At 53.5% G+C, this 21,536-nt stretch overlaps 3 protein-coding genes across 3 annotated transcripts; all 3 read left to right on the forward strand.

The window, feature by feature from the left end:
* The first annotated feature begins 7,551 nt into the window (after window positions 1-7,551).
* LOC128975356 (interleukin-8-like) lies at window positions 7,552-9,368 on the forward strand. The gene is made up of 3 exons (XM_054392214.1): window positions 7,552-7,636; window positions 8,222-8,351; window positions 9,281-9,368. The coding sequence occupies exons 1-3, from the start codon at window positions 7,552-7,554 to the stop codon at window positions 9,366-9,368; spliced, it is 303 nt and encodes a 100-aa protein (XP_054248189.1).
* Window positions 9,369-11,746: 2,378 nt separating this feature from the next.
* On the forward strand, window positions 11,747-12,755 carry LOC128975504 (interleukin-8-like). Its single transcript, XM_054392414.1, has 4 exons — window positions 11,747-11,810; window positions 12,216-12,345; window positions 12,564-12,647; window positions 12,731-12,755. The coding sequence occupies exons 1-4, from the start codon at window positions 11,747-11,749 to the stop codon at window positions 12,753-12,755; spliced, it is 303 nt and encodes a 100-aa protein (XP_054248389.1).
* Window positions 12,756-14,227: 1,472 nt separating this feature from the next.
* Window positions 14,228-16,088, forward strand: LOC128975357 (C-X-C motif chemokine 13-like). The gene is made up of 4 exons (XM_054392215.1): window positions 14,228-14,294; window positions 14,912-15,047; window positions 15,346-15,429; window positions 15,959-16,088. Exons 1-4 carry the CDS (start codon window positions 14,228-14,230, stop codon window positions 16,086-16,088), a joined length of 417 nt encoding a protein of 138 aa, XP_054248190.1.
* The last annotated feature ends 5,448 nt before the right edge of the window (window positions 16,089-21,536 follow it).

Here is a 21,536-nt window from a genome sequence, read left to right on the forward strand (position 1 = left end):
TCCCATTCCACACCTACTCCTTGGGGCACCCCCTTCCTTGGGATCCCCCATCCTTCTTTGTGCAGCACCCAGCTGTGCTGAGGTCTGATGGCACTGGGTAGTGCCATGGCACCAGGCAGCTCCAGATGTGTGGCACTGCAGGCACCAACAGAAATGACAAACTGGGGAAGCAATGGAAAGCTGCTGGGTCAGGAACACCTCTGGAAGTTGTTGGGGGTTTTAAGAGGGGAGTGGAAGAAACCTCTCTGTGCTGAGAGGGGGTTTGTTACCCCGTGTAACACCTATAGAGGTGGTCAAATCCTGCCTGAACAGGGCTGATTCTGCCTGTAAAATTCTTCCTGTACAGCTGCCTGCTCCCAGTCAGCTTTGCCTGGGATCTTCTGCCTGTGACCTAAGGGGTGGGTGTCAGGAAGATGGAGCCAGACTCTTCTGAGTGGTCCTCTGACAAGACAAAGTTGAACACAAGAAGTTCCATCTAAACCTCTCAGAGGGTGTCAGATCCCCAGAGCAGGCTGCCCAGAGAGGTTGTGGAGTCTCCTCTGGAGACTTTCCAGACCCACCTGGACAAGTTTCTGTGTGCCCTGCCCTAGGTGATCCTGCTCTGGCATGGGGGTTGGATTGATGTTCTCCAGAGGTCCCTTCCAGCCCCTGCCACTCTGTGATTCTGTGACCTGGACCCCTGGGCTGTATGGAATTCTCCCTGGCCCACTTCCCCTGCTCAGCTGCTCACAGTGCTGGTGTCTGCTGCTCTCTGCTGGTGCTGAGCTTCCCTTTCTGGCAGCTTGTCACAGAACTAATGAGTCTGAGACATCTGCAGCTGCTGGGAAGGCCTGGGGGAAGTTCTGGTGTGTGTTTTGTTCCTGGGTATCTGCAGCTGTGGTGCACAAACTGTTTGAGCTGCTGCAGCTGTGCTTTAAGAGCAGTGCAATGGAATGAACCAGCAAATGGGGCTCTGGTCACCAGCTGCTCTCAGCCTTCATCACAGCATGGCAGGGGTTGGAAGGCACCTCTGGAGACTATCCAGTCCAACCCCACTGCCAAGGCAGGGTCACCTAGAGAAGGTCACACAGGAACACAGCCAGGTGGGTTTGGAATGTCTCCAGAGATGGAGACTCCACCACCTCTCTGGGCAGCCTGCTCCAGCACCTTTGAATTGAAGAAGTTCCTCCTCATGTTTAGATGGAACCTCTGATGGTCAGGTTTGTGCCCATTCCCCTTGCCCTGTCACTGGGCACCTGTGTGATTCCCCTTAGGTGACCCTGCTCCAGCAGGGAGGTTGGCCTGGATGGTCTCCAGAGCTGCCTTCCCACCCCTACCTTTCAGTGAGACTGCAGGAGAAGGGAGCTGACTTGTTCTCATGCCCCCTGTGGTATCACTGCCACTGCTTGATTTTCACAGAGCTTGTTCCTGCCCTGCCAAGTCTAACCCTTGCAGCATGCAGGGCTGTCACCTGCCCACGTTGCCCACTCCCATGCCCAGAGCAGAAGGGAGGTTCCTCCTGTTGCACTCAGGTGATGATGTGGTGCTGGGGAAACATCTTGCCAGGAGCCTCCCTTAGAATCACAGAATGCTCTGGGCTGGAAGGGACCCTCAGAGCTCAGCTTGTCCAACCCCCCTGCAGTCAGCAGGGACATCTCCAACCAGAGCAGGCTGCTCAGGGTCCCATCAAGTCTGACCTTGCATGTTTTGGACATGACACCCAAGACAAAAGCCAAGGGAGGATCCAAGCAGGTTTCCTGGTTTCTAAGGCTTTGTGCTTCTGAGGGTCACTTTCCTCTCTCTCCCCAAGTTTGCCTTCTCTGCCCTTTCACCTGCCTCCCCACTTCCACCTGGCAGGTGAGAGCTTGCTTCCAGCTTTGAGCTCCTTCCTTTCATCCCCCCAAACCTGAAGCCATGTTGGGTTGCCCCAGCTCCTTTCAGTATCGATTCTCTCTGCTGCCCCTTGCAGAAGTTGGGCTTCAGGTTCTCCTTCTCTGCGGAGGGCACCTCCGGGGAGCTGCCTTGGCTCAGCAGCACTCACAAGGCTCTGATGGCCAAAGTGCTGAGGCAGGGGGGCTGGGTGCAAGTGAGGCAGTTGAGAAGGGGCTTTCCAGGGGCTGGGGGGGCTGCTCATCTCCTCAGCAGACACTGGTGCTGCAGCAATGTGGTTCCTTCTTGGTGGAGACCTGGGGTTCCCCTCCTTCCCCTGTGCACTTCTACTCCCTGGTAGAGGACAGTTGCTCTTCTCTTGCTTTGTCATTTGAATATGACTACTCTGGTGGCCTGGGGAGGGGGGAGGTGGGGAAAGCATCTTCCCTAAGGAGAAGAGGTGGGGAGACAGCTGGCAGAAAGAGGGCAAGGCAAAGCCTTAAAGCATTAAGTGGACATGAATGAAAACAACGACTTCAGGTGGAACCCAGGTCTAGTGGTCCAGTTTGGGTCCACTCCTGGTGTGTCAGGGTGTGAAATACAACTGCTCCAGAGGAGGCTGGAGCCAGGTGGGGGTTGGCCTCTTCTCACATGCAGCAAGTGACAGGATAAGAGGAAACAGCCTCAGGTTGTGCCAGGGGAGGCTCAGGTTGGAGATTAGGAACAACTTATTCCCAGCAAGGGTTGTCAGGCACTGGAAGAGGCTGCCCAGGAGGGTGGTGGAGTCACCATGCCTGGATGTGGTGCTGAGGGACCTGGTGTTGGTGGCAGTGGCTTAGCAGCAGTGGTGGGATTGTCAGTGCTAGAAGCAAGAGGCCTTCCTCCCAGGCAGTGGAGCACATCAGCCTGAAGTTCCACCAAGTACCCCCCAAGAGCAGCAAGGCCATGCCAGCAGGCAGGGCTTGCCTATAGCACACCAGCTGGCAACTCCTTGCTTCTCTCCCTGTCACACCCCAACTCCATTTCGACTCCTCCTGGTCCCCCACTCCCCTGGGGGGCCAAGCTGTCACCATTCAGGTCCCTATGCAAATGGCTAACGGTGCTCAGTGGCTCACAGCACCTGCAGGTCTAGACTGGTTCCCTCAGCCACATGCAAATGTGTGGAGAGCTGGGCTCCAGGGCCAAGCCACTGCCACCAGCACCCCCCTCTGCTGCAGCCTGCAGGGCTCCAGGGCCAAGCCACTGCCATCAGCACCCCTCTCTGCTGCAGCCTGCAGGGCTCCAGGGCCAAGCCACTGCCACCAGCACCCCCCTCTGCTGCAGCCTGCAGGGCTCCAGGGCCAAGCCACTGCCACCAGCACCCCCCTCTGCTGCAGCCTGCAGGGCTCCAGGGCCAAGCCACTGCCACCAGCACCCCTCTCTGCTGCAGCCTGCAGGGCTCCAGGGCCAAGGCACTGCCACCAGCACCCCTCTCTGCTGCAGCCTGCAGGGCTCCAGGGCCAAGCCACTGCCACCAGCACCCCCCTCTGCTGCAGCCTGCAGGGCTCCAGGGCCAAGCCACTGCCACCAGCACCCCTCTCTGCTGCAGCCTGCAGGGCTCCAGGGCCAAGCCACTGCCACCAGCACCCCTCTCTGCTGCAGCCTGCAGGGCTCCAGGGCCAAGCCACTGCCACCAGCACCCCTCTCTGCTGCAGCCTGCAGGTTTTACTCCTGCTCCCCAGCCTCTGTGCCAAGCAGCATGGGTCTGGCTGCTGTTCCAGGAGGACTAAAGCTGCTCCTCTGCTCCGTGCTGGGCTCACCTGGGATCAGCTCAGCTTTGAGGCAGGTGGAGACCCCCAGGGGCTGCAGAGTGAGGACAGCAGGCTTGTTCCTCCAACAGCCTTCTCTGGCAGCAAGTGCAAACCACCACAGCAGCCTGGGGTTTTTCTCCTGGTGCCATTTGCATCTCTGGGGTGGGTGGGATGGCCCAGAAGCTGTCCCTGCTCGGGGGCCAAGTGGTGTGCTCTGAAGTGCTGCCCAGTGTCTGCTGCTGCTCTCCCTTGCCCTTGCTGAACTAGCCTGAGGCTTTCTGTAGCTGGATGCCACTCAGCTCCAGGGGTTGAGGAGGTTTGGTGCTGCAGAAGGACCTCAAAGCACAGCTCTTGGGATGCTCTCATAATGTTGGGGAGATGTCTGGACCATGGCTTTGTAAGCTTCTGGTTTGGGTACCGTGGGAGGGACACCTGAAGGTGCTCAGAGCCAGGTGGGATGGAACTTTGAGCAGCTTGACCTAATGGAAGGTGTCCTTGCTGGTGGCTGTGGAGTTGACCAGATGACCTTCAAGGTCAGAAGCTGTCAGGATCTTTCTAAGACGTTTCAGTTGGCTTGGATGAGTCTGCAGCTCAGTGTGTGAGGGGCACTCCTCTGAATCCCTGGCAGCCAGGAGGTGGTTAGCTGCAGCACAGAGGCAGGCCAAGAGCCTCACCCTCCTTCTCCTTTTCCAGACTCCCCACTCAGCATGCACCAGTACTAGCTGCCCACAAAGGCTCAAGCTCTTCCTTCCTGAGAAGACACCACAAGGTTCATCAATGTCCCCATCAGTCCCAGGTCAAAACCACCCCCATCAGGATGACTCAGGGGCCCTGGGATTACAGCAGCTCTCTCAGCTTCTCCTTCCTCACCCCATCCACGTTTCTTTCACTTTTCCCCCCCCCCCAGAAAAGCCACTAGGAGCAGCTAAGCCACCTCATGTCTCCTGGGGTGAGGTGCTGGGGATTCACCAAACTGCCCCAGCAGCCTGGGGGAATCCCAAGCTCCTTGCTTCAGAGGTGGAGCCAGAGTTGGGCTTCTCTCTGAGAATCTGCCTCTAGAGATGAATCAGGAGACACCTCTGAAAGGGAATTTCCTTACTTTGAGGGTGGCAGAGCACTGAACCAGGCTGCCCAGAGGTGTTGTGAGTCTCCTTCTCTGGAGGCAATCAAAACCTCCCTTGACATGTTCCTGTGTGGTTCACAGGCTCACAGTACAGTAGAGGTTGGAAGGGACCTCAGGAGATCATTGAGTCCAACCCCCCTGCCAGAGCAGGAGCACCCAGGGGACTCTGCACAGGAATGCATCCAGGTGGGGCTGGAAAGGCTCCAGAGAAGGAGACTCCACAACCCCCCTGGGCAGCCTGCTCCAGGGCTCTGTCAACCTCACAATGAAGAAGTCTCTCCTCATGTTGAGGTGGAACCTTCTCTGTTCAAGCTTGAACCTGGTGTTCCTTGGCATATCACTGTGCAGCACCCAAAAGAGCCTGGCCCCCTCCCCTTGCCCCCCACCCCTCAGCTATTGATAGACATTGATCAGATCCCTCTCAGCCTTCTCCTCTCCACACTAAACAGCCCCAGGGCTCTCAGTCTCTCTTCACAGGGGAGATGCTCAACTCCCCTAACCACCCTCCTGGCTCTCCCTTGGACTCTCTCCAGCAGGTCTCTGTCTCTCTTGAACTGGGGAGCCCCGAGCTGGACACAGGATTGCAGCTGTGGTCTCAGCAGGGCAGAGTAGAGAGGGAGAAGAACTTCCCTAGCCCTGCTGGACACCTTTCTTGATACATCCCAGGATCCCATTGGCTCTCTTGGCCACAAGAGCACATTGCTGCTCCATGGAGAACTTGCTGATTCCCCTTAGGTGACCCTGCTCCAGCAGGGAGGTTGGCCTGGATGATCTCCAGAGCTGCCTTCCAACCCCTACCATTCAGTGAGACTAAAGGAGAAGGGAATTGACTTTTTCTCCATGCCCCCTGTGGTATCACTGCCACTGCTTGATTTTCACAGAGCTTATTCCTGCCCTGCCAAGTCTAACCCCTGGGCTCTGTTCATCTTCAGTGCCTGCCCTGCCACCCCACTGCCCAGGAGCTCAGAGCTGAGCCCAGCCTTTGGGCTTGTCCCTCAGAAGCATCCCTGGGCCAGGCCAGGGGCACTGCTGGGCATCCCAGAGGATGCCAGGGTGGCTCTTCCTTCCCTGCAGCCCCACTAGGAGTGCATTCATTTGTCCTGGTAGTGCTGAGTTCCACCTGGAGGGCATCTGCTGCCCAGGTCACCTCTGCAGAGGGATATTAGGGACAATTTCTTCACCAAAAGGGCTATCAGGCATTGGAACAGCTGCTGCTGGTGGCACCAGCCCTGGAGGTGTTTAAAGGACGTTTGGATGAGGAGCCTGGGGACGTGGTCTGACAGTTGTGTATGGGGAGATGTTGGGTTATGGTTGGACTCAAGGATCTTGGGGTCTTTTCCAGCTGATTCCAGGATTCCCTGGTGCTTGTGAGGAAGAAGAAACTCTCCTGTCCTGCTCATGAGGGATGTGTGGGTCTCATCCTGGCTGTAAAGTGATGAGCACCAGGACTGTTATGTAGGAAGTGTTGTGAGGTTGGGCAGAAAGCAACCTGCAGCACACCCCCTGCAGAAGACCACCTCAGTGAAAGCATCCTGCACAGGGCTGGGGGCAGACATCTGCCCTAGGTGAAAACTGAGATGCCTGTGGCCAAACTGATCCCTCAGGAGCCCTCTAAAGCCACCTCTCTAAATCCAGCCAAGCCATGCTTCTGCAGCTCCCACTTCTCCCAGGGCAGAGAGGAGATGGAGACCTGCCCTGGAGCCACACCTGGGCTGTAATCTTGCTCTGCCCATTGCATGTCTCTTAGGGGTAGCTTCTCCCTGGAGCAGCTTCCTCAGCACTGGGGTTGCTTTCCCTTGCTCATGGAGGAGCCACAGTTGGAGTGCTGGCTGCATGCCCCCAGCCTGTCCTCTCTGCTGCCCAGCCCTGGGGAAAGTTGCTTTTGCTTCTCTTGGGTTTCCCCAGCTCTCAAAACAGGATTGCTCTGCACTCACAAACTCCAGAAACACTTCAAAACTTTCTTTGTGGTGTCTCCAGAGCACTCAGAGAAGGGGAGCAGTCATCTCTCCCAGCAGGTTGCTGCCTTCCCCCACCAGTCTGCAGACATTGCTTTTGACAAGCCCCTGCCATGATCCAGCAGAACCAGTGACCCCAGTGCTAGATCTGAAGGTCTGAGTGGGACCATCCAGCAGAGATCTTGCTTACTTTGGTCATGGTATGGTGCTAGGCATTTCTGCAGATGTAAGAGACAGCAAAAATAACCTGGGGGAGTCAGAGCCCTAAGAAAGCAATATGTAAATATCTGAGGGCATCAAAAGGCCTCTGCTCAGCATGGGGCTGTGCCCTGGGTTTATTCTGGGCTCTTGCTGTGGTTGAGAGCTAAATGCTAAGGGGACCAAAAGGTGATGTCTGTCCAGCCCCAGCTAATCAGAAGCAAGGTGGTCAGGGCTTGGAACAGGCTGCCCAGAGAGGTGGTGGTGGAGTCCCCATCCCTGGAGGTGTGCAGGAAACATGTGGCCATGGCACCTGGGGGGCTTGCTTTAGTGGCCATGGTGCTGTTGGGCTGATGGTTGGACTGGATGAGCTCAGAGAGCTTTTGCTACTGAAACAATGCTCTGCTGCTGTGGGGAACTCCTCTGTGCCCTTTGCTTTTCATCCATGATGTAAATTCAGCTTCTGGCCCGGCTGTGGCCAGCATCTGAGAGATGACCTCACCCCTAGGCATGGTCTGCTGGTCAGGTGTGACAGCTGAAGCTTCAGTCTGGCTGCTTGGGTGACCCTCCTGAATAAATAGGGCTGCTCCTTCAGCCTGCTCCCCAGAGCACCTCTGGGGCTGAGCCTGCTGAGAGGATGAGAGCGCTGGCAGGGATGGGCACAGGAGCCCTCCTGCTCCCTTGCCTGCTGCTGCTGCTGCTGGCCCACTCAGCCCACACAGGTGAGCTTCTGCTGTCTGTGGAGAGATACCCCCAGCTGGCAGCTCCCAGTCCTTGTGGTGGGTGGGCATCACCTGCACCAAGAGGGCCTGGAGCAGGTGGGGACTCCTCTGGGCTTATGTAGCCCAGGGCTGTTCTCACAGGGTGACCCTCGTTGAGGAAAGGACCTCAAGTTGCACCAAGGGAGGTTCAGGTTGGGTGTTAGGAAGAATTTCTTCACCTTTTGGGTTGTCAGGCACTGCAACAGGCTGCCCAGGGAGGTGGTGGAGTCCTCACCCCTGGAGGGATTTAAGAGTCATGTAGGTGTGGTGCTGAGGGGAGGTGGTTTGGCCAAGCTCTTGTCAGCACTGGGCTCACAATTGGACTCAATGGTCTTAGAGAGCTCTTCTGTGAGCCTCCTTGGCTAGGACCTGGTCCAGCTTTCAGGAGCTGTGTGAGACAGGGTGCTGAGGTGAGACCAGTCTCTCACCAGGGTCCCTAGAGTGCTGTCAGTGAAAGCAGGGAAGGGAACAATTCTGGCTCTAAGAGATTTGGAGCTGCTGTGTCTCTAAGTAACTCTGCCAGGTGCTGCCTTCTCTCCTTCTCAGCCATCCTGGAGGTGAATGGGAACCTGAACTGTAGGTGTGTGAAGACAACCTCAGACTACATCAGCCCAAAGAGATATGAAAGCATTGAGATAAGACCCGTGGGAAGCACCTGCAGGCGTACAGAGATCATGTAAGTGCTGTGGGAGGCTCCTGGGGCACAGAGCTGCTTTCTGCTCCAGCTCCTGCAGAGCAGCAGGGCCAGCACTGCCCCTTCCCTCCTGCAGCCAGCCCTCCCCTGCAGGGCCAGCTCTGCCCCTTCCCTCCTGCAGCCAGCCCTCCCCTGCAGGGCCAGCTCTGCCCCTTCCCTCCTGCAGCCAGCCCTCCCCTGCAGGGCCAGCTCTGCCCCTTCCCTGGAGGGGGTCTTCAACTGCTCATTGTAAATCCACAGAGAACCCTGACTCTGAACAGTCACCCTGGGGCTTCAAACATGCTCCCTGCTCCACATGGAGATCCAGGAAAACCAGCAACAAAGCTGGAGAAGGGTCTGGAGCAGGTTGGTGAGGAGCAGCTGAGGGACCTGTGGGTGTGTAGCCTGGAGAAGAGGAGGCTGAGGGAGACCTCATTGCTCTCTACAGCTCCCTGAGAGGAGGTTGCAGTGAGGTGGGGGTTGGACTCTTGTCCTTAGTCTCAGGTGATAGAAGGAGAGACGATGGCCTGAAATTGTGCCAGGGGAGGGTTAGGTTGGAGATGAGGAAAAATTTATTTGCTGCAAGAGTGGTCAGGGATTGGAACAGGCTGCCCAGGGAGGTGGCAGTGTCCCAACGCCTGGAAGGGTTCAAGAAATGTGTGGCCATGGCACTTGGGGCCAAGGTTTAATGGCCATGGTGGTGTTGGGTTGATGGTTGGACTGGATGACCATAGCAGACTTTTCCAACCCAAAGACTTCCAAGATTCTGTTGCTTTTTCCCTGCCTCTCCCAATGTCTTCCTTCTGTCCTGAGCAGCTTTCAGTGACCTGATGGTGCTGTGGATGAAAGCTGAGCCTGGCAGGTCAGCCCTGCCTGCTCCAATCCCTGCCATTGGAGGGGAAGGTCCTGCTCAAGCTCTCCTTGTGTTCCAGAATCAAGCTGAAATCCCCAGGGAAGCTGTGTGTGAATCCTGAGGCCCCCTGGGTGAAGAAGCTGCTGAAGCGCATTGCGGGCACGTAAGTTCCTTTGGAGGAAACCCCTTTGGCTGGGGAGGCCCTGGCCACAGTCTGGTCATGGAATGGGCTGCTCGGGGGGTGGTGGAGTCCCCAGCCCTGGAGGGATTGAAAAGAGACCTGGCTGTGGTGCTGAGGGACCTGGTTTGGTGGCAGTGACTTAGCAGCAGTGGTGGGACTGTGAGCTCTGGGTGAGAGGTTGGGTTGATGATCTCAGAGGTCTCTTCCAACCTCAACAGTTCTGTGGTTCTATGTCTGTGCTCCTGAGGAGCACTTGGAGGACTTGAGGGCTATTGAGGGGCTGGTGGGGGCCGTGGGGACTCATTCCCAAGGTGATGAGGGGTGAGAGCTCTCTGTGTAAAGCCTTCCATGTGCCAAGGTGCAGGTTCTGCTGGCCCTGGCTCGTGGCTGGGGCTGCATCTCTGAACCCTTTTGGCAAAAAAAAAAAATTACTATTCTGGGGCTGGGGAGTGACAGGAGCAGGGCTGGCTCTTTGCAAGTGCAGTCAGGGGTTGATGCCTGGCTGGGCAAGCTGCTCTCCTCTGCTGGGTCTGCCTTGGTGGCACAATGTCAGAGCTGTCAGGAGCTGTCCTCACCAGCGATGCCTCTTCCTTCACTTGGGGCAGGAGCTTCCTCCCCCAGCACCCTTCAGACATTCCTCCTCCTTCTGCTTTTTGCAGGAAGAAAAAATAAGTTTCCTGCTAAGGAAGTGGATGCTCAGAGCCCTGAGATGGGCTGGCAGAAGCTGCACAGCTGTGGAATCCTGGCTGCTCCTCGCTTGGTCATCGCTTCCCCCCTCTCAAAAGCCTCAGGGCTGGCCCCAGTGGTGGCCACAGCTTGGAGGGGGGCCCCAGCCCCACGGCAGGCTCCTGGGGCTGTTTCCCCCCCCCTGCATCACTGTGCCTGTGAACCTTCATTTATTTCCTTGCCTGTAGACCATGAAGCCTTCCTCTGTCAGGGGTTGGTGCTGTAGGAACTTGGTGACTCTCTCCCTGTCTGGGGTTTTATTGCACAGAGTGCTGGGTCCTGTCCTGAGAGCTCAAGCCAAATAAAACCCATGGTGTTTTTTCCCCCCCTTCTGTGATCATTTCCTTGGCTTTCCTGGCTTTGAAGGAGCTCAGGAGAGCTGAGGCAAGCTCCACCACCGTGGCCTTCCTGGAGATGGATTTGCCACCCCTGGTTTCTGGTGCTGTTGTCTTGCTGCTCTTGCACAGGGCTGTTGCAGGCATGCAAAGCTGCACATCAGTGTCTGTGCCATGGAGCTGAGTGGATGGCACAGGGAATGCATGGCAGCTGGGGGGGATTACCCTCTTCTCCCAACTACCAGGTGAAAGAAGGAGAGGAAATGGCCTGAAATTGTGCCAGGGGAGGCTTAGGTTGGAGATGAGGAAAAAATTTCTTTGCTGCAAGAGTAGTCAGGGATTGGAAGAGGCTTGCCCAGGGAGGTGGTGGAGTCACCATCCCTGGAGGTGTTCAGGAAACCTGTGGCCATGGCACTTGGGGTCATGGTTTGATGACCATGGTGGTGTTGGGTTGAAGGTTGGACTCAAGGATCTTGGAGGGCTTTTCCAACCCAAACAGTTCTATGATGTTTTTATTTCAAGTGAGCCTTGACACATGGAGATTATCCTTTGTTCTTCCTGCTGCACCCACAGCAGCTTGCCCAGGATCACAGTGTCCAGATGGGTTTGGAATCTCTCCAGAGAAGAAGACTCCACAGCCTCTCTGGGCAGCCTGCTCCAGGGCTTCAACACCCTCACAGTTTCTCCTCATGTTTAGATTGAACCTCCTGTGTTCCACTTTGTCCCCATTGCCCCTTGTCCTGTCACTGGGCACCACTGACAAGAGTCTGGCTCCATCCTCTTTCTCCCCACCCTTTATCTCTTGCTGAGCACTGAGGAGCTCTCCTCTCAGGCTGCTCTTCTCCAGGCTAAACAACCCCAGGTCTCTCCTCATAAAAGAGATTCTCCAGTCCCCTGGAGCACCAAAACACCCCCAAACTCCATCTGGAATGCCCCTTGCAGGGGGTAAGATCTGTTTGTAGGAGAACTGAGTGATGTTTGATGAGGGAGAGGAGAGAGGGAGAGAAGAGAGCACCCCAAAGCCCCTCCAGGCTCCAGCAGCTGCCTGGGCTAACCACAAGTGCTGGGGAAACAACCAGGTCTTGCCAAGCTTGACCCAGCTTTGCAGGAAGGGGAAAGCAGAGCTGGTTTCAGGAAGCCCAGCCCCCCTCCCCCCCAAGCCCCTGGCAGCGTTGTGAGCTCAGCCAGCACCGTCAGCAGGGAAGGAGATGGCTGAAAACCACCCCAGCCCCTGCCCCACCTCACTTCTCCTATTTGCCAGCTCAAATAGGGGGATGCAGCCGGGGCTGCAGAGGGGGCTGGCATGGCTGCAAGGGTGACCCTGCTGCTGGGGGTGCTGCTGGTGACACTCCACTCTGGGGATGCAGGTGAGGGTCCTCATGCCCCCTTGGGTGGGGCTGGAGGGGGCTGGGGACTGAGAGGATTTTGGAGGTGGCATCTTGCTGCCATCTCCAGGGCTTCAGCAGCACCCCATGAATGGAGCTGAAGGGTGCTAGGGGAGCGGGTGAGGTTTTTGGAGGTGGCATCCTGCTGCCATCTCCAGGGCTTCAGCAGCACCCCATGAATGGAGCTGAAGGGTGCTGGGGGATTTGTGAGGTTTTTGGAGGTGGCATCTTGCTGCCATCTCCAGGGCTTCAGCAGCACCAGGATGCTTTTGCAAGCAGGCACAGCAATCACGATGGGATGTGGGGGGAGATGTGCTGCCCAGAAAGGGTTTGGGGGTGTCAGGGGGGTTGGAGTGACGTGTGAGCCGTGGCTGTGTGCCCCTCCAGCTCTCCTGGAAGCCAATGGCAACCTGAGCTGCCGCTGTGCCAAGACCACCAGGATCTTCATCTCCCCACGGAAGTACAGCAGCGTCGAGGTGTGGCCTGTGGGGAGCAGCTGCCGGCGCCTCGAGGTGGTGTAAGTGGCTCCTGAGGAGGGGACACACACACAAACCCCTCCACCCCCTTCAGCCTCCCTGGGCTGTCTCTATTTCATGCTCTTTATGAGAAGCCCAAAGGGTCTGAGCTGCTCAAGCACCCTCCAAGAGAGGGGAGTGGTGGTGCAGCCCCCCCTCCTCCATGGTAGTGTGATGCCCTCAGAGGTCTTTTCCAACTGAAGCAATTCTGTGGTTCTAGGATTAAGCTAAAAAGCCTGGAGAAGGTCTGTGTGGATCCTGACAGCCCCTGGGTGAAGAAGCTCCTGCAGGACCTCCCCAGCCTGTAAGCCCCCCTCCACCCCCAGCAAAAGGGGCTCCTGGCAGGAGCAGACTTCCCACGGTCCTCCTCTCTTCTGCTTTTGGCAGGAGGAAGAAACAGGCTCCCCGCTGAGGAAGCTGCCACCAGCAGGATGGCCAAATGTGCCTGGACCTCCCCCACCCCACTGGCCCCATGCCCCAGTCCAGAGGGACCCAGGCTGCCCAGAGAAGTTGTGGAGTCTCCTTCTCTGGAGCCTTTCTAACTCCACCTGGATGCATTCCTGTGTGACCTGCCCTGGGTGACCCTGCTCTGGCAAGGGGGCTGGACTGGATGATCTCCAGAGGTCCCTTCCAACCCCCCCATTCTATGGTTCTGTGCTGTTGAGTCCTGCCCTGAGCCCCTTTTTCCTTTGCATTTTGTGCATTGAAGCCTCCAGTCTCTGCTTCCCCACCCCATGGCCATGCACTGGGTGACCTAACAGGTCCAATAAAGCTTGCAGCCCTTGGTCACCATCACTTGTGTCCCTTCCTGTGGCACTCCAGGGCCTTGGGGTGCTCAGTCCCCATGGGGTGGGGGGTAGAGTGGGGACCAGCAGCTGTTTCTCTTTTCACAGTCGTTTCTCTGTTGCCCAAGCCCTGGGCAGCCTGGAGAGCAGGGCAAAGGGGAACCTGATGAGGTACAACAAGAGTAAGTGTAGGTCCTGCACCTGGGGAGGAACAACCCCAGGCACCAGTACAGGTGAGAGGTTGACCTCCTGCAAAGCAGCTCCTCAGAGAGGGACCTGGGAGTCCTGGTGAGCAATGAATTATCCCTGGGACAGCAATGTGGTCAAGAAGGTCAGTGGTCTCCTGGGGTTCATTAAGAAGAGTGTGGCCAGCAGGTCAAGGGAGGTTCTCCTGCCCCTCTATTCTGCCCTGGTGAGGCCACATCTGGAGGACTGGGTCCGGTTCTGGGCTGCCCAGTTCAGGAGGGACAGGGAAAATACTGGAGTCCAGTGAAGGCTGTGAGGATGCTGAAGGGACTGGAACCTCTGTGTGGTGAGGGAAGGCTGAGAGCCCTGGGGCTGGTTAGTCTGGAGAGGAGAAAACTGAGAGGGGATCTGATCAGTGTTTATAAACCTCTGAGGGGTGGGTGTCAAGAAGGGGCCAGGCTCCTCTCAGTGGTGTCCTGTGACAGGACAAGGGGCAATGGACACAAACTGGAACCCAGAAAGTTCCACCTCAATATGAGGAGAAACTTCTGTGCTGTGAGGGTGCTGGAGCCCTGGAGCAGGCTGCCCAGAGAGGTTGTGGAGTCTCCTTCTCTGGAGTCCTTCAAGACATGTCTGGGTGAGTTCCTGTGTGCCCTGCTCTGCGTGACCCTGCTTTGGCAGGGGGGTTGGACTGGGTCTCTGGAGGTCCCTCCCAGCCCCCAGCACTCTGATTCTCCACCAAATGAAGCAAGAAGGTTTCAGGAGGTGGCCTGGGGCACGTGCAGCAGGGGGGAAGCATCTGCTGGGAAGTCGAAGCATGGGGCACGTGGGGCACTTTGCTTCCCAGCCTGCAAATTCCCCCTGGGGGCTGCTTATAAAGAGCTCGCACCACAGCCTGGGGTGGGCAGTGAGGATGCAGCTGCTGCCAGCACTGGTGGTGGCCCTGGCCCTGCTCCTGAGCAACGTGGTGCCGGGGCATGGTGAGTGATCTTGGGGATATCCATCCATCCATCCATCCATCCATCCATCCATCCATCCATCTCCCCCTCCAAACCCCAGACAGGACTGAGTGTGGGCTCCTCTAAGCTTCCAAACCTGACTTTTGCCTGCCTTTGAGCTTTCAAACCTGGTGGCTAAGCTGGAGGGGGGGATGCCTGGGACCAGGTACTATTTGCCTGCTGGGTTTAAGCTGCTTGCCTTCAAACCTCCCACAGAACTTGAGCTCTTGGTGGGTTTGGTTCATAAAATGCTGGTGAAGTTTTCAAACTCTGGAGGCATGAGAAGAAAGCTTTGAGACTCTGCTGGGCCAGTCATGGTGGTCTTAGGTTGAAGGTTGGACTCGGATGAGCTCAGAGGACTTTTCCAACCAAAACAAGGATCAGGTTGGAAAAGACCCTCGAGGGTCATCTTGTCCAACCCCCCTGCAGTGAGCACCATGCACCAGCCTTGTGTCAGCCTGGCTGCTCTCCACTGCAGACCCTACTAACACAAGCGCCCATCCCTGCACACAGCCCTGTGGGTGCCGGGGAGGGGCTGGGCTGGTGGCATGAGGATGGTGGGGGGCCTAGACCTGGGTGTGGGCTGCTGTTGGGTGCAGGTCTGTCCCTGGAGAGCCTGCTGGTCAACATGAGGTGCAAGTGCATCAAATCGACCGCCCAGGTCATCAGCCTGGGGCTGATCCTGGCCATCGACGTGACGCCGCCGGGGATCCACTGCAGGAGGCAGGAGATCATGTAAGTGGGACAGGCTGCAAAGCAGAAGCTGCAAACTGCTGGCTCCTGTGCCAGGGCAAAAATCCCTTCACCCCTCAAGCCTCTGGTGACTCTTGCAAGTCACGGGGTGCTGCTGACAGCTTGGATTGGGGTTTAGCCCTGGTGTGGTCATGGAGCTGAGGTGGAAGCCCAAACAGTCCTCATCTGTCCCCTGGTGAGGGTTGCAGGGGGGGTGCAGCAGGTTTCCTCTGCAGACAGTTAGAGATTCTTTGGGGAATGGGCATGTGTGGGGCTGAGGGGATCTCCTTGCCTCTTGCAGCCTCACCCTGAAGAGAAACAAGAAGGTGTGCGTGGCCCCTGAGGCACCCTGGATCCAGCTGCTCATCCACAAGCTGACACAGAGGTGGGCAGCACCCCCAGAACAAGCAGCATCTCAGATGGGGCTGGCAGGAGGAGCCCCTCCTCCTCTCCAGGTCCAGAGAAGGGCAACCAAGCTGGAGAAGGGTCTGGAGAAGAGGGCTGGGGAGGAGCAGCTGAGGGAACTTGGGGTGTTTAGGCTGGAGAAGAGGAGGCCGAAGGGAGACCTCATTGCTCTCTACAGCTCCCTGAAAGGAGCTTGCAGTGAGGTGGGGTTGGTCTGTCCAACCAAGTAATAAGTGATGGAACAAGAGGAATGGTACCAAGGGAGGTTCAGGTTGGATGTTAGGAAGAATTTCTTCACTGCAGTGGTTCTCAGGGATTGGAAGAGGCTGCCCAGGGAGGTGGTGGAGTCCCCATCCCTGGAGGTGTTCAAGAAACCTGTGGCCATGGCACTTGGGGCCATGGTTTAGTGGCCACGGTGGTGTTGGGTTGATGGTTGGACTGGATGATCTTAAATTCCCAACCTTAACGACTCCCTGATTTTCCTCTCTTGCCTCCCTCCAAACCTGCAGGAGTGTCACCAAAAGACAAGTGGCAGCGCGGCCGCGGCGGGAAGCGGAGCAGCGGGCTGGGGGAGCACGGCAGTGGTGCTGGCCCCCTTTCAGACCTCCCACCCTGCCTCTCCCTCTCTGGGTACAGTAACAAATAGCCAGCTGTGGTTATTTACTCCTCTGTGGGGACATCTCTGCTGGGATTCACCTTCCTCTGCTCTCCTCACAGCAAGGTTTTCCCTTTGGGGGCACCTTTTGGGCTCCTGCACACAACCGCAGCCCATCCTGGGTGCCATCAATAAAAGGATGAATGTACTTCCCCCCTCAGCTGTGGCAGCTCTTTCCGCACAGATTTGTGTCCAAATTGGGATTTCTGGGCTGGGGGACTTGGACCAGGCCATAGCACCACAGAGCCTTCAGCTGCTTTGCTGCTGGCTGCTTTTCCTCTGTCCCAGCTCTTTGTGCTTTTACTGACACCTCTGGTTGTGCTATGGGACTCTGGCAGGAGTAGGATGGGGTCTGACCTCTGGCTCACAGGAGAAATGGGAGATACTGGGATACAATTTCCCAGTGATGGGCTGAGGTTCTCCTTGTGGAGCCTCACTTTCCTGGGATGGATGCACACATCCCACAGGTGTGGCACAGGGACATCCCAGGGAGATGGTGGAGTCCCCATCCCTCGAGGTGTTCAGGAACCTTGTGGCCATGGCACTTGGGGACATGGTTTGGTGGCCATGGTGGAGTTGGGTTGAGGGCTGGATTTGATGATCTTGGAGGTCTTTTCCACACCAAACAATTCCATGATTCTAGAAAGAGGACAAAAGGCTTAAAGAGGATACTGGGAGGAAGAGCAGGAGCTGCTCCCAGGCCCCACTGTGCCCTGACTGGTGTGCACTACACCAATGGCCACACTCCTGGGATGGAAAGAAGGAAACAGAAGAGCCCAGCTGCATTGTACAAAAGTCTCTCTTTTTTGTTTGTCTGGTGTTTTTTTGTTATCATTTATATATCTATATACACACACAAAACCCCGGAGCTAACAGAGTTACCAGACTGAGGTTTAAAAAGTTGCTGGTAGAAGGGTGTTGGATTTTGTTTTCTCTGCATGCTTTAGGCAGTGCTGCTGCTTCCAAGGTAGACACCAGGCACCATCTTTTGGAGAGCAAACCCAGGAGGCAGTCAGGAGCAGTAAAGAGCTTTTGGGGAGGGTTTTTTTTTTTTTTGTGTGTCCAGGTGATGGCTGTGAGGGCACTGAGATGTGCTAGGAATCCAGCAACAGTGGCTCTGAGCTGGAAGAGGGGAGATTTAGACTGGATATTGGGAAGAAATTCTTTACAATGAGATGTTGCAACAGGTTACCCAAGGATGCAGATGTCCCCTCCCTGAAGGTGTTCAAGGCCAGGCTGGATAAGGCCTTGAGAAACCTGCTCCAGTGGCAGGGGGTGCTGGAACTAGATGATCTTTAAGGTCCCTTCCAACCCAACCCATTCTGTGAATCTATGAACCTAGAGCCTGAGAACCAAGGGGAGATGAATGCTCGGAGAGAACTGGGCAAGAAGTTGCCCAGAGATGTGATTGAGGTCCCATCCCTGGAGGCATTCAAAATCAGACTTGATGTGGCCCTGGGCTGCCTGATCTAGTTGAAGGTGTCCCTGCTGACTGCAGGAGGGTTGGACAAGATGACCTTTGAGGGTCCCCTTCCAACCCAATGTGAACTGATGACTTCCCATCCACCTTCTGCCTAGGGTTAGGGATAATCTGCTTCATGTTACTCCCCCTCCCCTAGAAAAGAGCCCACTGTCAGCTTCCTGCTGGGTCAGGAGAAGGTAAGTGTTGCCATCTGGACACTGCATATGCTTTCCAAAAGGGATCTCAGCCCACAAAGGAGGCTGCTGCTGCCTGCTCCCTCCCTTCCTAGGGCAGAGAATCACTGCAAACAGTGGCACAGTGGAAAAAAACCCAAACAATCTCAATCCCCTTTACTGCTCCTGCTGGGCAAAAAAAGCTCCATCCCCTCAGTGCTCCTGCTGGGGAAGAAAAGCTCAATCCTGTTGCTGTTCCTGCTGGCAAGGGGATCAAACCGGAAGGAACAGAGGGAGGGAGCCAGTGAAAGGCTGTGTGAGAGGTGAGTTAGCACATCCCCAGCTGTGTGCATCGACTGAAACATGACCAAGCCTCACTTTGAAGGCATCAGTTAAAATCACTTTGGTGGTGGTGGTGCTAGTATTTAATTTTTTTTTTTTTTTGGTTCAAAATTGCCCAACAGAATGGACATTTGTGGAAGTGCATTTGGCAGCAGAGAAAATCCAATGGAACACCTTCCTGCAACGGCTTAGAAACCAAAGGAGAAGTCCAACTTCAGCAGGTTACAACAGCTGCAGGTTTCAGGTTGGTTGTTGGGGTTTTCTTAGCATCCCCATCCTCTCCCACCCCCATTATTACAAAACATTGCTGTTGGGTTTTGCTTGCTTCGTTGTTTGTTTTTTTTTCCTTTGCTTTTTTTGTTTTTATTAACAAACTGGCTCCTCTGCAGTTCAGATACAATCAGCAGTGACCTGGAAACTCCATTTTTATACAAACAGCTCCAAAAAAATAGCGGGAGTGAAGTATGGTAGGGAAAAAAACCCCGCTGCCTAGTGACCATGCATGGTGGAGGAGAGGGGAGGGTGGGGAAAAAGGAGGAGAAGGCTTTGTTAGTGCACACCTCCAGAGCACAGCACCCCACCTTTTTCCTCTCCTCCCCTTCCCCCCTAACAAAAAGAGACAGAAAGGTAATGTCCACACAGTTCAGTTTTTCATGCTATTCTGCTTTCCAGCACTATGCTCTCCAATCCCTTTCATGTGGCTAGGTGGTGACCACTGAGGTATATTAAAAACCAGAACACCTGCACCTAGAAGGAAAATCCATCTTCAGAAAGGGCTTGGCCTTTGGTTTTGGTGCTTGCACAGGGATTTCACCTGTGCCACCCTCCTGGCTGCCCATTCAGAGGTGGCAAGAGGTGATGCCTCCTTCAGTTTCTTTTAGGCACTTCTTTTGACAGGGACTTCTCCTTTTCTGCACCCAGTTTGGAGGTTCTGGTCCACACCACCTCTTCCCCAGCCCCCAAGCAAGACTCAGGGGATAGTTTAGGTCCAATTATTTTTTTTTTTCCTCCTCCCAGGCTCCTCCTACCAATGGATAATTTCCTATGTATAAAACAACCCAGGAAATGTTTCATTAGGAGGGGGAAGAGGCTGACTTGGCAGCTCTGCAGGATAGAAAATGGCTCTTTTCTTAGGATTTAAAACTCATTTCACCATCTGAAATTTGTTTTCAGCAGTAGAGGAATGAAAATGGCTCTTTTTTTTTTTTTTTCCTTTTTTTAGTATTTAAAACTAATTTCCCCATTTAGAATTTGTTTTCACCAACAGAGGAATGAAAATCTCTATTTTTTTTTTTTTAGTATTTAAAACTAATTTGACCATTTCAAATTTGTATTTTCTTTTAGCATTTAAAACTCATTTCACCATTTTAAATTTGTTTGCAGCAGTAGAGGAACGAAATTGGCTCTTTTTTACTATTTAAAACTAATTTCACCATTTTAAATTTGTTTGCAGCAGTAGAGGAACAAAATTGGCTCTTTTTTAAATTTAAAATTAAGTTCACCATTTAAAATTTCTATGGTTTATTTTTTTTTGTATTTAAAACTCATTTCACCATTTAGAATTTGTTTGCAGCAGCAGAGGAATGAAAATGGCTCTTTTTTTTACTATTTAAAACTAATCTCACCACTTAAAATTTGTATTTTTTTTTTCAGTATTTCAAACTCATTTCACCGTTCAGAATTTGTTTTCAGCAGTAGAGGAATGAAATTGGCTCTTTTTTTACTATTTAAAACTAATTTCACCACTTAAAATTTGTTTTCAGCAGTAGAGGAATGAAAATGGCTCTTTTTTTTTTTTTTTCCCCAGTATTTAGAACTAATATGACCATTTAAAATTTCTATCTTTTTTTAGCATTTAAAACTAATTTGACCATTTCAAATTTGTATTTCATTTTTTTTTTAGTATTTAAAACCCATTTCACCATTTAGAATTAGTTTTCAGCAGTAGAGGAATGAAATTGGCTCTTTTTTTTTTTTACTGTTTAAAACTAATCTCACCATTTAAAACTTGTTTTCAGCAGTAGAGGAATGAAAATGGCTCTTTTTTTTTTTCCCCCTGTACTTAGAACTAATTTGACCATTTCAAATTTGTATTTTTTTTTTTTAGTATTTAAAACTCATTTCACCATTCAGAATTTGTTTTCAGCAGTAAAGGGATGAAATTGGCTTTTTTTTTTTTTTTTTTTTTTTTTTTTACTATTTAAAACTAATCTCACCACTTAAAATTTGTATTTTTTTTTTTTAGTATTTAAAACTATTTTGACTGTTTTCAGCAGTAGAGCAATGAGACATAAACCCAGGCTGGCAAGCTGGTTAAAAATTGCACCCAAGTAATGGAAAACTGTTGTCATTTATTAAAAATATCACTTTTTTTTTTCTTTTTTTTTTTTTTATGAGACTAGAAACAGTAAAGTGCATGAAAAGTTTAAAATATAAATTCAAGGGGAAAAAAAATAGCAGCAAAAAAGCACAATAAAGAAAAACTTAAAACCACAGACACAACCTTTTCCTATCACTCTGCCTTTTGGGTGTTTTAAGCAGCCAACCAAATTTCTTTTCTTTTTAATTTTCTTCCCCCCCCCCCCGAAAGTTGCATTATGCTGAATGCCTCTTGAGGCACAAAGTTGGCAAGTGGCCACCTTGAGCATAAAAAGAAGGGGAGGGGGGAAAAAAAAGGATTTCCAACACATCCAGAGGGTATTAACAGTTGGGAAGGAACCAGCAGCTTTGAAATCCAACCCTGACTGACAACAGAAAGATTGTTCAAGAAGAGCAATGGCTATTTGGCAACCAGGGGCAGGAAAAACAATCCAAGGAATGACTACGTGGAACAAAAGCGTGTTGGGAGCTCCTCCACGTGTCCTTCAGAGACAGAGGTAAGGTCATTTCCAGCAGCTTTTTCCTGTCCCCTGTGCTTAAGCAGCTAATCCCAAGTTTCCTTTTGGAAAAGGGAAACCTAGGATGGATTTGCAACCTCTTTACTCCCTCAAGCAGCTTGCTTCAAGTCCCATATCCTTGCTACTTCTCCACCCTGCTCCCAAACTGGGCTGCTGAGCAGTGGTCACCCCTGGCTGGCTGGAGCAGAGAGGCAGCTCTGTTTCCCAGAGCTCCTTCAGATCCCTGCATAGCTCCAAGTTATCCAAAGCTCTAGAAAAAAAGAAAAAAATTCTCTGTGGAGTCTGAAGAGTGAGCATTAAACACTGACCTGCAGAGTCTTGAGGCAGAGCTTTGCTGGAAAAGTTGTTGCAAAAATGGAATTACTGATTGCAGCTCTTAAGGTATCTTTGGTTTACTACTAGTAGTTAGAGAAGGGGCAGGACTACACTACTCATCAGTTATACTCAGGCATTAAGTGCTTCTCTAATGTGCAAAATGAATTTTGGCTGCAGAATTCAGGTTTTTGGGTTCCAACAAAGAGTGTTTCTAATACTCTTCCTACAAAAGAAGCATCTCTG

This window comes from Indicator indicator, chromosome 25 (assembly GCF_027791375.1).
Source record: "Indicator indicator isolate 239-I01 chromosome 25, UM_Iind_1.1, whole genome shotgun sequence".
NCBI classification, from domain to species: domain Eukaryota; kingdom Metazoa; phylum Chordata; class Aves; order Piciformes; family Indicatoridae; genus Indicator; species Indicator indicator.